At 35.3% G+C, this 17928-nt stretch overlaps 1 protein-coding gene across 3 annotated transcripts in view; it reads left to right on the forward strand.

Moving 5' to 3' along the window:
- The window catches only part of Col4a5 (collagen, type IV, alpha 5), a 206710-nt gene extending 204775 nt beyond the window's left edge, over window positions 1-1935 (forward strand). Inside the window, exon 53 of one of the 3 annotated variants that reach the window (XM_013025877.1) lies at window positions 756-1935. In XM_013025877.1, coding sequence (XP_012881331.1) covers window positions 756-837 — 82 coding nt within the window. In that variant the 3' untranslated portion in view covers window positions 838-1935. The remainder of the gene's footprint in view (window positions 1-755) is intronic. The other 2 variants (XM_013025879.1, XM_013025878.1) reach the window with 2 other exon arrangements.
- Window positions 1936-17928: the final 15993 nt, after the last annotated feature.

Genomic DNA, 17928 nt, shown 5'->3' on the forward strand with positions numbered 1-17928 from the left:
CCTTAGTTCTCAGCCTCCTGAGTAGTTAGGATTACAGGTGTAAGGTAACAGTGCCTGGCTCTAGTGTTCTTTTTGTTTGTTTCCCTAAGATTAGAAAAAAATGACTGTTATTGGATAAGTGAGGTTATAAATCATTTCAATAACAAAACAGACAAAAATAAAGGTAGTGTGAATTTTTCAGAAGTTGTTCTACTAGGATGAGATGACCTCCCAGGACGGAAGCTGTAATTTGTACTTTCTACCCCAATCCAATGATACTCTTGCTAAGAATATTTTCAAAGTTCTTGTGGAAGCTTTCAAATGAGTCAGATCATGTATAACACATGTACCTTAGGATACTTTAATGTATCAAAAATTTATTTCAGATTAAATTTATTTTTTATATTTTTGTTCTTGTGAGTTATTATTACTTAATATTCTTCTTATGGTCACATATTAATATCACTTGCCTAGTCTGTCTCATCCTATGGGTATCAGTAAAAGATATCAGAGAAACATAGAGTGAGAAAAATATACAAAGATACTAGTAGTGGAGATGATAGTCACAAAAATACCTATGACCAGTAATGTCTCTTAGATCATACCAACCACTGCATGAGATCATGTTGCTCAAATATATGCTATTAAGTCATGAGGAAAGGTACTTAGCACAGAGAGATATTTAGGTGTAAATTTGGACCAGTAATACAGTTGAAAAAGTTAAGATTTTAAATATGTAATGACAAATCTGATGATCTTGTTTCTTTTTTTCCCAGTAAACCTCAGTCAGAAACACTGAAAGCAGGAGACTTGAGGACACGTATTAGCCGGTGTCAAGTGTGCATGAAGAGGACATAGCAGTTTGAAGAATTCCTTGTTTGATTTGAAATGTGATATATAATTTCCAGGATCCAATGCCACAATCTCTGTAACTTTACCACTGCTGTCACCAATGGTGCTACTATCTACGACCAACAAAGCATGCTGACTTGTAACCATGAAGGTTCAGATGTACCTCAGCAATGGGCCAAAGCAAGGCCTTCATTACATTTCTATGAAAGAAATAAGGAAGTGAATTTACCTTTTGGGTCCAGAATAACTCTCCCCAAGGATTATGAGATGAAGATTATATGTGTTACCCAAATGACTAAAATGGCACATTAAAAATTCAATTAATAGAAGAATCATACTGAGTAAATTAAAAGACTGCACTTTCGGGGAAGAATTCTTTTTCATGGTGCTATTAATCATGCTGTATCCCAGGTTTTAAATATAAAAGTGTTAAGATTATTTTGCTCTGTAAGTAAAAAATGTGTATATTGTGTAAACAACCTTTTAGCACAAAATGTTAAGTCATGTAAATGTGGACTGGCATGAATCACTCTTTACAGACAAGCAGCGAGATGATATACATGAATTTATATTCTTACATCAAGTTACTACTGAGAGTAAATTTACTTTTGAGTTTTATCCCCTTAATTTGTACTTGATTTTTAATTGATCATTTTAGTCACTTTAATCAGAATATAAATGGTTCAAATTACATATCAAATTATAATATCCAGTGGAACAATTTCTTTTTTGCTTTATGCCACAAGACACTTTTAAGACCAGATGCCCTTTGATGGTTTTCATATATTGTTTTTGCTCATCCCTGAGTGGGCAAGGTTTTCCCTGAGAGATGTTAAACAAAATTTACCAAAAGGCAATGATCTTTTTCTTGGTGCTTCTTATATAAGAATTATTCTCGTGTGGTCTTGCTTCTCAGAACTGGGAAGATAATACTTGGTTACTCTTTCTTCAATTAAAAAAAGCCAATGAATGGTTTTTACTTTTTAAAATCTTAAACATTTTATTATAGTCACAGCATACCTTATTTTCCTGTCATCTTTTCACTGAATGTTTTTTTAACCCAACACAGTACCCATTTAATTAAAGATATATGTTGTAATGATGGTTTGTTGTGTATCTCTTTAGTATATGTACAAAATCCCTGCTTATTTCCAGATAAATTACACATATGCACATCAATATTCCTTTTGTTGAGAATTGGCTTTTGTAGCCTGGACTATTCTGAAAGCTCTACAAAATATAGCAATGTAAATTTTTTCCAGTGAAGAGAACAGCCTATTTTTGGAAGGTATTTTGAGATAATAAATTTCTTGACAGTATTGTGTTGATGGCTAAGAAAGGGAACAGAACTACTTACTATTTGGGGAAACATTTATTAATATTATAGCAGATCAATAAGCTAATGTTCCTAATAATAAGGATAATAATTGTGTGCCAAATCTAGTTTTTACCACTTGCTAAATATTTCATGATTCAGATGTAACAAAGAACAAATTCCAGTGTTCCACAGCTATGTGGAAAGTTGGCCATACAGACCTCTGCTTTTCAGAACATTTACTCTTGACAGTACTACTTCCACCAGAAGAATCTTGGTATATGCATATCATGTGTGTGTGTGTGTGTGTGTAATGTATAATAGGTATGTTTTATGTATGTATATGTACATACATTGAACTTATATATAAATATACATTATATACACATATATAATTACACATTTGTGATGTTGAAAAGAATACATTTCCTTTGCTTTCTTGGTTTGTTGGCTTGATCTGCATTCTAATGCCATGTTGGTGCCTCACACATTGCTTCTAAAAGAATTTTTTATTGAACACTGTGTGCTTTTAGAGTGTTTTTTCCTACCCAATTGAACACTTTCTAGCTCTTGTGATGCCAGCGAGTGTCTTTGTCTCAATTAGCCTGGCTAATTGAGAACTCACTGGTCATGCCAAGACATCAAAAGTTTATTAAGAAGTTAACACAAGAGGGCACTATTGCCTTTAAAAATGGATCAGCCTGTGTAATGGTTTGTTGAGTATGTTGTTGATGGTGGCTGTGAGTTTGGCTAAAGCCCTGCCTCCTGGTTCCTTGTTTTAAGCTTCATGTATTCCTTTGCACTCATAAAAATCAATAACAAATATTCTAAGAGATGGCCCAGTTTCCCAATGTCTGCATCCAAAATCAAGGCACAGCTTTGAAAGTCTCTTCTTAAGAGTCTGATTAGGAGTTGGCTCTGGTAGCACTTCCTGTGCCTCTCAACACAGAAGCAAAGAAATCACTTTTGTTTGGCTAAGGCTTCAATTGGCTTTTTTGGCAGAGAAGCTCTTTTCTCAGGCTGAACTATTCAAACACCTTCTTCCCTTGGCCACTCCAAAATAAATTGAATAATATTTAAAATCATACATCATTGCCATTTGGATAGCAGTGGTCTTTAGAATATATTCAGGATGCTTTGAAGGTTTGCACAATAGAAATAACTCATATGTTGGGACAGGGAAGGACTTGAATTCAGATAAGCTTGCCTCACCAGTTCTCCATTAACAAACATTCATTGGATGCTTATTAGCTTTAAGGCACCATAAGAAATAGCAATTCAAAGTCTACTCAACCAGAAAAATATGTTGTCACCAGAATTTATACTCTGGAGAATATGCTAGTGCATCTCTGACTATCAAATTTTGCAAGCTTTAGGACAGATCATGGGGCCTTTTGCTAGCAGTAGCTTTCCAGAGGGAGCTATCTCATCATCCTTTTCTCCAACATGTTCACGGGCCCAAATCACATGTATATTCTCTGTTTCATTTTCTGTTTCTTTGAGTGGACACCATATTCAACACCTAAACCTACAAGACAAGAAGTTGCTGACAGTATAGCAGTTTTGTCTTCAGGTTCACATTGTCATTTTTACCCTAATTTCTGCTCCCAGAACATTTCTGAACCCACTGGCTCTGGGTTCAATCAATGGGGTGCCACAGCAAGATAACAGAAGAAGGGACCAGAATGGGATTAGGGTGTTTGTTATTGTCATGGCTCCTTCTCTGTGGGATCACATCAGGTTAGCATTTGAATGTCCTTTCTCCTTTCAAGATGATGTGCTCTTCTTAATTAGCTCTCTTTCTGCTTCCAATAACATGTTTGTTCTCATTCTTTCAGGTCTAGGTATGGTGACAAGTTACTTGTTGCTATGATGCTAGATCTGGATTCCTGAACTACATTCTATGGCTCCTTTAGTGTTAGCTTATCTGTTTAACTAAACTTTCCTCAGATTGTCCTAATTTGTGTGTTGTCTCTTTGCTCTTGATAATGTGATGAATATAATACTACTTCTGGTTTCCAAAGTGAAAGGAAAATGTTTTATGTGAAGTAAAATTAGGGCTAAATGATTAAAAACAATGATGTATTAGTAAGCAGTTTGCCATTTAGAACTGAGCGACAGGCCAGGGAAAATAGCACCATTTAATTTCAGACCTAGTTTAACAGGCTGCATTGGAAGCTGTGTTCTTAGAGTAAAATGGGAAAAACATGCTCCCCATTTTAAATTATTCTTTTTTTCCCAAATCTTGTCTCATTGATTCCATAAAGCAAGTACTTCTACTTCCCTTAGGTGGTCATTTGGCTTGACCCATCCTATTCCAAATGAAGACTTCACTTAAAAAATATTTTTATTGTAAAGATACTATACAGAGGGGTTACAGTTACATGAGTAAGTTAATGAGTACATTTCCTATCGAGCATTGTTTCCCCCTCCTTTGTTTTTCTCCTACCATCTCTTCCCTCCCCAACTGCTTTCACCCCCACCACCAAAGTTGCAAAGTTCATTTTCAACATAGTGTCCTGTCCTGTATAGCTCATTGTTACAATGGGTCAACCCTGTACCCATGTTTCAGCATTTTGTTATTTCCCTTCCCTTCCCTAAATTAGAAAAATGTATATACAAGATGCAGGACACCAGAATCAAATACAGTGACAAAAGGAGTTATAGGGGGAAGAACATAGAACAGAAACAAAAAAAATCACATAGTACATTATAAGTATGTTAAAAACAATAGCAACAAAGAAAAAACCTTTTGTGTCCATATCGTTGGTTCATTTCATTTAGCATCATATTATATGGTCATATGTATATAGCTTTTGACCTTTTCTGCTTATCTGGTAAGATTATCCTATATGTATACTAGCTATTGCAAATAAGGGAAACCATGGGACCTGTTTTTCTTTGGGCCTGGCTTACTTCAGTTAATATTTTTTTCTAAGTCTTTCCATTTCCTAAAAAATGAGGTGGTGTCATTCTTTCTAAATCCTCTATATATATATATATATATACCACATTTTCTTGATCTATTCATCTACTGAGGGGCATCTGAGTTGGTTCCATATCTTAGCTATGGTAAATAATGTTGCAATAAACATAGTTGTGCTGGTAGCATTAGTATGGTCTTGTTTGTAATCATTTGGGTAAATGCCTAAAAGTGGGATTGCTGGGTCAGAGGGGAGCTCTAGGTGGAGTCTTTTGAGGAACCTCCATACTGCTTTCCAAAGTGGCTGAACAAGTTTACATTCCCATCAATAATGCAGTAGGGTTCCCTTCTGGCCACATCCCTTCTAGCATCTGTTGGTATTAGATATTTTTATTATAGCCATTCTAACTGGGGTGAGGTGGAATCTCAATGTTGTATTGATTTGCATTTCTTTTATGGTGAGAGAAGTTGCGCCTTTCTTCATGTGTCTATTGATCATTCTTATTTCCTCTTCAGAGAAGTCTGTCTTTAAGTCTTTAGCCACATATTCCTGAGGTGGTTGTTACTTTGAGGATTTGTTGTTGGGGGCAAATGAAGACTTTTAACTTGCCCCATTGGTAGATTAGATTCTATGTACCCATCACTAATCTCTGAAAGTTCCACAGAGAAAATTTCTGGTAGTAGTATCCACCAAAAGATTCTAGCAAATTAAGCACACATATCAGAAAATTTGCAAAAAAGTCACCAGCAGAGAAATGAGCAATTATTAGTTTTCTTAGCCCCAAATGCATCTATGAAAGGTAAACCTACAGAAATTTCAGAATGGCTTCCCTCTGTCCATTGAAGCCATAGTCATAGTGAATGTTTGCACTAGGGATAATGTGTGTTTTCTCTGATCCTTAATAACTCTAATAGATTTCCTATTTACAAATGCACAACGTGAGCCTCTGAATAGTTAATGACTGCCAAAGTCATGGAAGAAGTTAATACATTGTTTATACTCAAAATCTAATTATCAGCCAGGCACCAGTGGCTGGTAATCCTAGCTACTCAGGAGGCTGAGATTTGAAGATAATGTTCTTTGAAGCGAGCCTGGGCAGGAAGATTCATGAGACTCTTATATCCAGCTGACTACCCAACAAACTGAAATGTAGTTATGGCCCAAATGGCAGAACCTCGGAGACATAGCTCAGGCTCTGAGGTCAAGCCCCAAGATCAGTATATGCACAAAAAATCTAATCATCACCTTCTAGCTACAAAGTTGCCTATTTCACAAAACTCAGAATCCAAGGATGGAGCTATAGCTCAAGTGATAGAGTGCTTCCCTAGCATGCACCACACCCTAGGTTGTATCCCTAGCACTGGAAAAAGAAAACCACATAGAACCTTGTGTTGTAGTGCTTCCTAAGTGGCAAATCACATGCTTTGAGAATATTGTGTTCCAGATAAGGATGAATGCTTTTCCTGCCATCATCAGTTTACTAAAGCTCTGGATATTCTTGTCGACCTACTCTAACTCTCTCCCACTAAAGAAAGCTTTGTAGTTGTCCTGGTTTCCACCTTATGAAGCCTTTTTCGGGACTCCGGAAAATTGAATATTCTCACCTACAAACTCTGTAGCACTACTTGTGTCTAAGTCAACCAGTTATGGACATCACAGGTCATCTCGGTAGAATCTATTTTCTATTATAGACAATGCTGTAGTTACTTTTTAGTTTTTTTTTATTTTTAGTTATTCTTTTGTTTTTAAATTTTATATTTAAAAAAATTTTATAATTTTTTTATCTAACCCTAACCCTATGTAGTTACTTTTTAGAGAGGAAAACTTTTTGTTCCAGTAGGAACAATGTATGCAAACACACAGAAACAACTTGAGTTTGCTAATTATAACCTCCATTGGTGATATCATACATATAATGCATATAGTAGTTTTCTTTATTTGGCGCCCTTCAGCAGAAACATAGGCTGAGAATCCAATGAACAAATATCAAGAAAAGTGGGCCAAACAGTAAGTGATGATCACATTGGAGAAGCAAGAAAAGGTTAAAGACAAGTTGAATATCTTGAGGGCAAAATAAGCTCTCATTAGCTTCCAGCAATCAGAAAATCAAATAATGTTAGTAGGTACATAAATATTTACTGCTTTCACATCCTCTTCCTGAGGTAAGGAAAACATTACTATGCTAAAATCTAACATGATAGCAATATAACCATCCAGCTTTCTCTGTTAGTATGAATATGATTCATTTTCCATAATTTCACTTTTTCTCTCTATTTTAGCTACATTTTGTGAGGGTGCATATAATTGGATATAGTTTTTATGTAACTGGGCAATCTTTACTTTAAAAGGAAAACAACCAGTGTATCTCTACGTAGCCAAGGCTCACCTCAATCTCTCTGTAGCCCAGGCTAACATCAAATGCATAATCTTTCTGCATCAGCCTCCCAAGTGCTGTCCCACCCTGACTGATTTGATAGTATTTGCTTTTGAAAAGAGAGCATTTAATTTGGTTTTTATTAGAGTTAAATTTAAAGCTATCACTTTGTTGTTTCTATTGATTCCATTGTACTTTGTTCATTTTGTGCTTTGTTTTTGATGAATATTTTTTATTTCATTTTATTTGCTTTGTAGCATATTAACTACAACATTTTGTTTGGTTGACAGTGGCTGCTCTAAAGCTTATGATATATATCTTTAACTTATCACAGTTTATTTTCCAGTCATATAGTATTACTTCATATATTCTATAAGAATACATTCTCTTTTTTCAACATGGTGTCTTGTACATTTCATTGTTATAATGAGTCAACCTGTATCCTTATTTAAGCAATTTGTTTTTCCCCTTCCCCTCCCCAAATTAGAAAAGTGTATATACAAGATGCAGGGCACTGGAATCAAATACAGTGAAAACAGGGGTTATGCTGTTGGGGAGGAACATACAAAGAAACAAAAAAAATCACATAGCACATTATAAGTACTTTAGAAATAATAGCAAGACAAAAAAAACACTTGTGTCCCTGTCTTGGGGTTCATTTCACTTCCCATCATCATATATGGTCATATGTACATAATTTTTGAACTTTTCTGCTTGTTGAAAATGAACTTTACAACTTGTGGGGGGAGGGAGGGAGGAGTTGGGAAGGGAAGGGATGGTAGGGGAAAAACAAAGAAGTAGGTAACAATGCTCGATAGGAAATGTACTTATCATCTTACTAATGTAACTGTAACCTGTCTGTACACTATTTTTACAATAAAAATGTACTAAAAAGAATACATTCCCTTCATCTTTACACTTCTACTTTCAGACATTGTACTGTTAACACCTTGTAAACCCAATACAGTATTATTATTTTTGTTTAAGCAGTAAATTTTTCATAGCAAAGACTTGGCTTGGTATTGTGTTAATAGCCTCATGAAAAAAGTTACAAATAGCTGCATGCTGGTGGCTCATGCCTGTGATCCTAGCTACTCAGGAGGCTGAGATCTGAGGATCTTGGTTTAAAGACAGCCTGGAGAAGAAAAGTCTGTGAGAATCTTATCTCAAATAAACTACTCAGAAAAAGCCAAAAGTGGCTCTGTGGCTCAAGTGGTTGAACACTAGCCTTGAGGAAAAGAATCTCAGGGGCAGCACTCAGGCCCCAAGTTCAAGTTCTAGGACCAGCACACACATAGACGTTGGAAAATCAAATACAGTGAAGATACCTGGGCTATTCATTTTTCTTTCTTTCTTTCTTTCTTTCTTTCTTTCTTTCTTTCTTTCTTTCTTTCTTTCTTTCTTTCTTTCTCTCTCTCTCTCTTTCTTTCTTTCTTTCTTGCTTGCTTTCTTGCTTGCTTTGCTTTACTTTGCTTTTTTATTTTTGGTTACACAGTGTATTTATAAAGGAAAGGCTCTCTATCAAAATACACTTCACCGGAAAAATAAATAAAAATGAAATGCATCTATATAAAGCAGACTAACTTTGGTAGACGATGACAAAGGTATTTGCTCCGCACTCTCCCATTTCTTTATGCTATTGAATTGGTTTTGAGAGAATATGTTAAAGATTTTATTCCTATGTCCATAAAGGATCAATATCTGTATTTTCTCTGCTCATAGTGTTATCTAATTTTAGTATCCACATTTGATGTCTATGAGAGTTTACTCTTGTAGAAGGACCTGTAACATTTTACCACTTTTTTTACACTTGGAGGAAAACTGTGTGAAGGATTGGTGTTAATTCTCCTTTAAACATTTAATAGAGCCCATTAATGAAGATAGCTATCTAAGCTGTTATTAATTTGTTTTAAATTACTAATTCACTCATTATTTATTATAACTATGTAGTTTTTCTGTTTCCTTTTGTCAGTTTTTGTTTTTCATATCTATTTTTTGTATCTAATTAGTTTGTATACAATTCTTCATAGCTATTTTTATTTTCTAATGTTAGTCATATCTTATCATTCCTGATTTTGACATCAGTTTTGTATTTTGCATTATTCAAGGGTTTGTTAATTTTGTTACTTTTTCAAGAAACAGCTTTCAATTTTGTTAATTTTCTTTGTTGTTTCTCTATTCTTCATATAATGATTTATGCTGTTCTTTTTATTGTTTTCTTCTGCTTATTTTGGGTTTAAGTTGTTTACTTTGTCTAGTATACAAGATAGAAGGTTAGGTTATTGAGACTAGAAAGACCACAAAAGGAGAACTTTTGAAATATAGGTGTTTATAAACTTCCCTTTGGGAACTGTTTAGGTCTTATCCCTTAAGTTTTGGTTACTTGTATTTTGTTTTTACACATTTCAGAGCATTTTCTAATTTACCTTGAAATTTCTTCTCTCATCCATTAGTTATTTAAAAGAATGCAAGTTAATTTCCACATATATTTGTGAATTTTCCATTTTGGTGCTATTTTCATTCCATATGGTTAAATAACATACAACATATAATTTTAATGATTTAAACTTTACTGAGACTTCTATTTGTCTTTTGTACCCATCCTGGGGCTTGAACTCAGGGCCTGGGCACTCTCCCTAAGTTCTTTTGCTCAAGCTTAGCACTCTACCACTTGAGCCACAGCTCTACTTCTGGCTTTTCAGTGGGTCATTGGAGATAAGTTTCTCACAGTCTTTTCTGTCCTGGCTGACTTTGAACCACTATCCTCAGATCTCAGGCTCCTGAACAGCTAGGATTACAGGTGTGAACCATCATCAGTCAGCTGAGAATTCTTTCACAGTCTAGCACTTCTTCTATCTCAGAGTATATTACCTGTGTTCTTTGGATCAATGATCACCCTACCGTTTGGGGGTGGCATTTTCTGTGGAAGCCTAGTATGTTTAGTTGATCTACAGTATTGCTCAACTCTTCTATTTTATTGTTGATCTCCTGCCCAGTTGTCCTATCCATTATTGAAAGTATTCAAAATAATGAATACAATTAATATGGTTTTAAAAGGAGGCTAAGAAATTAATAGAATGGGTAAATCTGATCAAAGTATAGTATATACATGTTCAGAAATATCATAATCAAGCCCTTCTGCAGAATTAATATATGCTAACAAAAATAAAGTACGACAAATGGGGTTAAACAAAAAAGAAAGTGAGCAAATCTTCAACTATTATTGTAAAACGTGTCTGTATTCAATTCTATCAGGTTTTGTTTAGTATGTTTTAGGATTCTGATCTTGGTTTGTGTGTGTGTGTGTGTGTGTGTGTACTTAAAGGATACTATATTTTTTTTAAATATATCTTAATGGAGTCACCTCTTCATCCTAAAAAATGTGTACATCACTGATAGCAATTTTTGTCTTAAAAAGTTTGTTAGTAATACAGTGATTCTAACTCTCTTTTTATTACTGTTTCATGACATCTTTTCCTATGCCTTTATTTTTGATCTATTTGTATTTTAAATGTGTCTCTGCTAGGCAATATATACTTAGAACATTCTGTCAATATCTGTGTTTTTTTCTGATTGGCTTGCTGAAGCCACTTCCACTTAATGAAATTACTGAAAATATTGTGTTTGTGACTAATTTATCAACTCAAATAAGAAAGTATGCGTTAAAAAACTAAAGTTGGCCTGGGTACCTGACTCTTCTCCATGGCCTAAAATTTCTCTCAATGCAGTAAGCCAGGATAATAGTAGGACTCACCAAGTTTCTTATCTTTTCAGAACCCCAGTCTTTTACTGTGTCTTACCCAGTAACTTGAAACTCCCTTATTTTTATGTTGGGCCAGTTGGGTTTTCTGTTTGTTTGGTTAGGTTTTTTTAGTTGTTAAGGTAAGAGAATAAATTTAGCCTACTTGGGCCAGAAGTGAAAATCTTCCTAAAATTTCCTTTTGTTGTTGTTGTTGTTTTGTTTTGTTTTTGTTTTGTATTGGCTACATTGATTTGGGTACCAGCACTGAATATATACTCATTAGGTCAAAAACATTCTAGAGGTTATTATCACTGTGTAGCAGCTTTGACTTTCAATGTAGGGTCAACCAACCTGATAAATCTCTTGTATTATGAATATACACATTAGCTTTTAGTCCCATTTGTGATTTAGTTACAGGGGTTTCAATTAATACATTTTTCTTGGGCTAGGTATGTATTGGCACAAGCTCTTCAGAAAACAGAAATAATGAGAATTGCAATTTTTAATTTTGGAGGGAAGTCCCATACTAATTTCCACAGAAATAATACTAGTTCACATTCCCACCATTTATAAGGGTTCATTTTTTTCCCACATCCTTACCAACATTTGTTGTGTGTTCTTGATGATAATCATTCTAGTTACAGTGAAATAATTTCTCAGTTTCTTTATCATTCACATTTCTGAACTCAAATATGCATTTATTGGCTATTTGACTCTGTGAAGACTAAATGATGATTTACTGATATTGTCACACTCCCACAAAAGACCAAGTTATCTTTCCCCAAAAAAGATTTACTCAGGGATGGGAAGGTGGCTCAGTGGTAGAGTGCTTGCCTTGCATGCATAAGGCCCTGGGTTCAATTCCTCAGTTCCACATAAGCAGAAAACACCAGAAGTAGTGTTGTTGTGGCTCAAGTGGTAGAGCACTAGCCTTGAGCTGAAGAGCTGAGGGAGAGCTCCCAAGCCTAGAGTTCAGGCCCTACGACCGACAAAAAAAAAAAAACACAAAGATTTGTTCAATATCTATCTTACATGTGCTATATTTAGTGGAGCTAATATGTTTAGGTATAATTCAAAGAATTGCTTTTGGTCTTCCTGGAATGAACATAACCTTAATATTAAGGGGAAAGAAACAGAATAGAAAAGAAATTATATGTGTGTTTTCTTTACTAGTGGATACTGTTATTTTTTAAAATACTCAAAAAGCAAGGTCATACAGGTGATTCCTAATGTGCTTCTGAAAAAGTTAAAACAACACTAACAAATTCTGAGCAGAAATATATCTTAAATGACTATACATTTACTTCCCTGAGAATAATGCAGAATAATGCAAAAATGTTGAAGACTTTCTCAGGGATTATAAATGTAGAAATACACAGTGAATTGTGAGCTTCACATTTCTCTGTAGACCCTTAAAAGTCTGCTTTCCATTTCAATATTTCCTTGTTTCTATTGCTATTTGAAATGCTAATTCAGATTACTACCAGGAAATTGAAGACCCTATAATGGATATTCTGTAATTGAAAAGTTAAGGGGGGGGTTGCTGCTTCTGCAGTTTCATGAACCCCATGTATAAATTTAAGTAAGCTCAATGGTCTCCTCCTAAATTCTTAGGACTTTATTCTAAATAAGTTTTCTCCATTTACATAGTACAACACTAATGTTTCTGACAAATTCCAATGTAGCATGCAACAGTGGTTCCTAATTGCTTTAGCATTTATCATGCACAAGAGACAGGAGGGAAAGTTGTCTCATTTTGTACAGCTCAGTTGCATTTCTTATCTCTGAAGTACACTTAAGCAGCAAACAGGGACTTAAGGTAGCTGTCTGAAAACTAGCATCCATTAACATGCATATCTTGGAGGGAAAATGAATTGGATTTTCCAAAACAGAATACAGTCCAATCTTATTCTGTGCATTAATTTTGCATAATTTATTTTTCAAATTTTAAAAATTAGGGTGTCTGATCTGGCTTACCCATATGAATTTTCAAGCTCACATTTTCCAGGTTATGCCTTGTGTCAATTTTGTTTTCAAAACATTTTAGAAAACCATTTTGGTGCATTTCCAGGATACCCTTTGGGATCAATTAGCATCTAGTAATATTTCTCTAAGCAGTCACAGGATGTGCATAACTAGTGTGTACTTAGGCATCTTTTACCTGACAAGTTTCCTGAACAGGTTTAATGTTTTAAAGAAGCAGTACCCCTTCACATTCTACAAAGAACATGTGGTTACTACATATGGGACTCGGACAGAGAAGAAGCCAAGCTGTGTCTATGAATAGACATAGCGAGTTCTGCTAATTGTTCAAACAGCTATTGCTATAATCTGCTTACTGTTTTATGAATTAAAGTCCTCTTACGACATGAATCTTAAAATGATCCCACAAAGACCACACAGATTAGGGCAAGCATGGATGTGTCTATTTGTCTTTGAGGGCTATTGAGGATAAATAAAATATATTTAGGCTATGCCCTTTGAAGTGAAAAATTGCTCAAATATAATTATATACCCATTCATAAAATTTTGTAAATGTCTTTGAATACATAAAATTACACAGAAAAAGAAAATGATGGATGTTGTGGACAATTTCTAAGGACAAAGGCAATTTACTTATCTCTTCCTATTGTGATATCCCTTTATAGATACATTCTCAAGTGTTTCAAGTAAGCTCAATCTGTTCAACTGACTTGTTTACATATAAACAACCCACATGGCTTGTAGAATTTATACATGATCTGGGACCTACCTCCCAATCCTGTGGCTTGCCTGATCCCACAGATGCTTCCCCACCCTATTGATCCATGGACAACCATTGGTCCCATATTTACTCCCTTTCTTCCTTTACATCCAAGGATGACTCAGTAAAGAAAAAAAATCAAACTTGATCAAATTTTCCTAGTGTGTGTTTGTGTAAACTATAGGTTTCTGATACAGGAGCCATGATTTGCTCATAAATTCTTAGTGTTCCATCTATTCTACATTTTATAGTCAACCAGTGCAAAACGCTACATGTTCATTGGTGTCATTTCTATGTACTCCTGCAGTAGTTCAAGGAAGTGCAAATGGAATTATTTGAAGGACAAGGGTAAGTGACCAGTGAAGGAGATAAAAAGAAAACTATAAATGATCACCTTAACCTACATAAGCAGTTGCTTCAATATAAAAATCCCTTATCATCATGGCCCATATGAAAACCCAGGTAATATTATAACTTGTTCTGTACTAGTATCACCATCATATTTGGAGAACCAAGTTTTAGTTCAGTTTATTCACTCTAGGATTTATGTTTCTAGGCTAAGTTTCATACCAACATAGGTTATTTCACTGTCTTCATTAAAAAAAAAGTTCTACTACAGAAAAATATATTTATAAAGGAGTGGATACAACAGCGTGATGTAAAAATGAATCTTTACACGAATAATTTACATGAACACATTTATTGCAAGTAGCTCTATGGAAAGGCAAGTCAGATATATATAAACACTATACAGAGTTGCAAAGTTGTCTCCCAAAACTGCAAACAAGATGTTTACAAAGAAAGTAGAAGAGTATATACAAGGGAAGACAAAGCCAGCACAACTCAAAGCAGATCTGTGAAGCAGAAATCGCAAAGGTAATGAGGTGTTGAAACTTAATTTTTACTTACCAAGTGACTAAGTATGATACCAAGTTAATGTAGTGCTCACGAAAATAAATCGTTCCATCATTGATTTTTCTTAACAGCAGCATAAACTGATAGCCGGAAGGTAAGTAATATGTTGATACACATATTCTATAGATTCTTCCAGCACAATACTGAATAAATTAATTGTCTGTAAACTAAAGAGTAGTGGCAAAAACATTGCATATTTGTAATGCTGTACCTGTGACTAATTGTACCTGTTACTATGTATGTGTACTGTTGTTGTGTATGAGTTTTCCATTCATTTATTCAGCAAGTGTTAACTCTGTGCCATACTCTCTGTACCCTATCTGCTGGCAGCCCTTGAATCTAAAATGTAAATAAAGTGAAATAGTATTTGTCCCCAAGTAATTTTTTCTTCCTACAAGTCTGAACGATTATGACAAAACTTATTGGTATATAACATGGTTACAGAAGCTTGAAGAAAGGCTGCCTAAAGAGTACATTGTTATAATGAACAAAAGCCACACTGCATTATATGATTGCGTTATATGATTAGATTGGAACAAGAGGGGAGTTTGAAGGGAGTGATGAAGATGATGTCCTACTAATGACCAGTAACTGAAGAAGTAACTGGCACGGTAGCTACATCCTATCCTCAGCATCCTTCATAAGGGGAAAAATAGAGCCCCCCCATCCCTTTGGTTGGTAAGCAAGGGAAAGCAATAGAAGTCAACTCGGTTCTTCAGAAAGTTAGTTTAGCAACACGTACTGAAAGCCTGCTCAAAGATAGAAGTATACATTCAAAGACATCAAAACCGAGTGGCGAAAAACTTCAGATAAATAGTACACTACTTCAAAGTTGCACATCAAATGCAAAGCAATTTTTTTAGAGTTTCACACAACAGGTACATCTACAATCACGTGTTCACAGGTACACAAAGGTGTGAATACACACAAGTATGTGCATACACACTAGCACTCATACACTGATACAAACACTCACTCAAACATTCACACCCATCTGTGATATGATGAGGTTTGCCAGGGATGGCACCACAAGCCAAGCTCTGTGTGCCATCCCATAACAAAGCTCTAAGCAAGCTTCAAGACCTTTGTACCTACCCTCTGTGGTCACCACCTGTTGGTACCATGTTCTCAAAGGTCCAGGTTCCTAAAATCTTAATTCAGTTTCCATCAGAGGCAAGCAAATATAGGAGGGGAGAGCTTGCTCTGATTCTTTTTTAAGAAAAGAAATTTGGTACATCTTATATCAGCTTAGTATCCAGAAGGAAACAAGGCCTTATAAGAGGTTCCTTTTTGGCTTAAGTTCTAACAGAATATATATTGATAAGTACACGCTAATGTATTGAATATGGGAAACTGATTTCATTATAGGAGTCCTGGGCATAGGAAGGAGAGTGGGTGTTATGGGGAAGGAAAGAACAAGGAGAAGGTCAGAGGATGAGGGAAGGCCCAAAAAGGCATTCAGGAGTCTTGTGAGAAGGAGACTTGCATATGCTTGCTTCTTTTAGGAGGAAAATGCTAGTTCCAAAGAAAAAGTTTGTAAATGGTCAATCTGTGAGCAGAACATTAGTCTTGTATATGAACAAGTAGATAACTTGCTCCTCAGTTCTGCACTTTAAAATCTTGGAAATGCTCAATCAAGTTATCTGTTAAGTTGTCATTAAATGTGGACAGAATGCTGTAGTTTTGTTAGTGAACAAAACAGATTATCTGTCCTTTAGCTTTTTCTTTAAAATATTGAGAATTCTTCATCAAGATATCAGTCCAGTTGACATTTAATTCCTTGATCAAGAAATGTTTTACATATGTACTGGTCAGAAAAATTCCAGATCATACCTACTTTCTCATTCATGCAAGTTTTTTTAATCTGCCCTTGTTTTAAGGTTTGACTTGAATATGAATCCAAACATTATATACATCAATAAAATGGGTATCGCCTCCATTTACATAGATGAGGAAAGAGCATTTTTAAAGAAAATAAAAGTGATATGAGATGCTAAATTTTATAGTATTTGTTTTGTTCCATAGAGTTAGATGAGGGAGGGAAAACTAGAAAACAAAAACAAAGCACATCCAGCTCCCAGTGGCTCACACCTGTAATCCTAGCTATTCACAAGGCTGAGATCTAAGGATCAAGGTTTGAATCCATCCTGGGTAGAAAAGTCTGTGAGACTCACATCTCCAAATAAACAGCAAAAAACAGGAAACAGGGCTGTGGCTCAAGTGGTAGAATGCTAGCCTTGAGCCAAAAAAAAAGGCAAAAAGCTCAGGTACAGCTCCTAGGCCCTGAATTCAAGCTCCAGGACCAGCATACACACATACACATACACACGCGCACACACACACACACACATGCACACACATACATGCACGCACACACACATACACATACACAAAGCACAAGTGTGAATATTCAAAATCACTGGATCCATAGGCAGCAGAAAGAAAGGTCTCTGAGCAAGATCATTCAGCTGCCAGAGTCCACTTGTTGACTTGTAGAAATTTAGGTTACTTTCTATTCAGATGTCTTTGAATTCTCTTTCCTTTTAGGCAGATCTGGAGTAGATAAAGATCAAATTCTATCATGTCACTTTTCTTCTGCAGTGTGTTTTTGTGGCAATGTAATCACTCTGCAAAGAAAGATGATAAGACAACAATCAGTTTCAGAATTTTAATATGAGGAGTGATTGTCTCACAGGTCCTGTTCTAAAACAAAACAAAGCAAAGCAAAATCTAACCAGAAGTTTTTGAGATACGTATTGAGACTGCCTCATTTAACCAGAGGTGGGTCCCTGTGAAGGAAAAAAAAACCACCACAAACTGGCAAAGACACTGGGAAGTTACTCTTTTTGTGCCCCAGGCTGCCACTCTGACTTTCCTAGTGGAAACTGAACCACTTTGCCCATGTTCTGAGTCCTCACAGAAGAGCCCAAAAGTGAGCCCCTTAGGCAGACAAACAGAATGATCTTCCTTCTACATGCATTCACCAGGTTTGGCAGTACAAATCAAAGGATTTAAGCATGACCTTGTTAAATCTTCTGATCAATCATCAAATTTCTTCTAAAAGGAAAAAAATCATGTCTGCAA

This window comes from Dipodomys ordii, unplaced genomic scaffold, assembly GCF_000151885.1.
Source record: "Dipodomys ordii isolate 6190 unplaced genomic scaffold, Dord_2.0 Scaffold88, whole genome shotgun sequence".
NCBI classification, from domain to species: Eukaryota; Metazoa; Chordata; class Mammalia; order Rodentia; family Heteromyidae; genus Dipodomys; species Dipodomys ordii.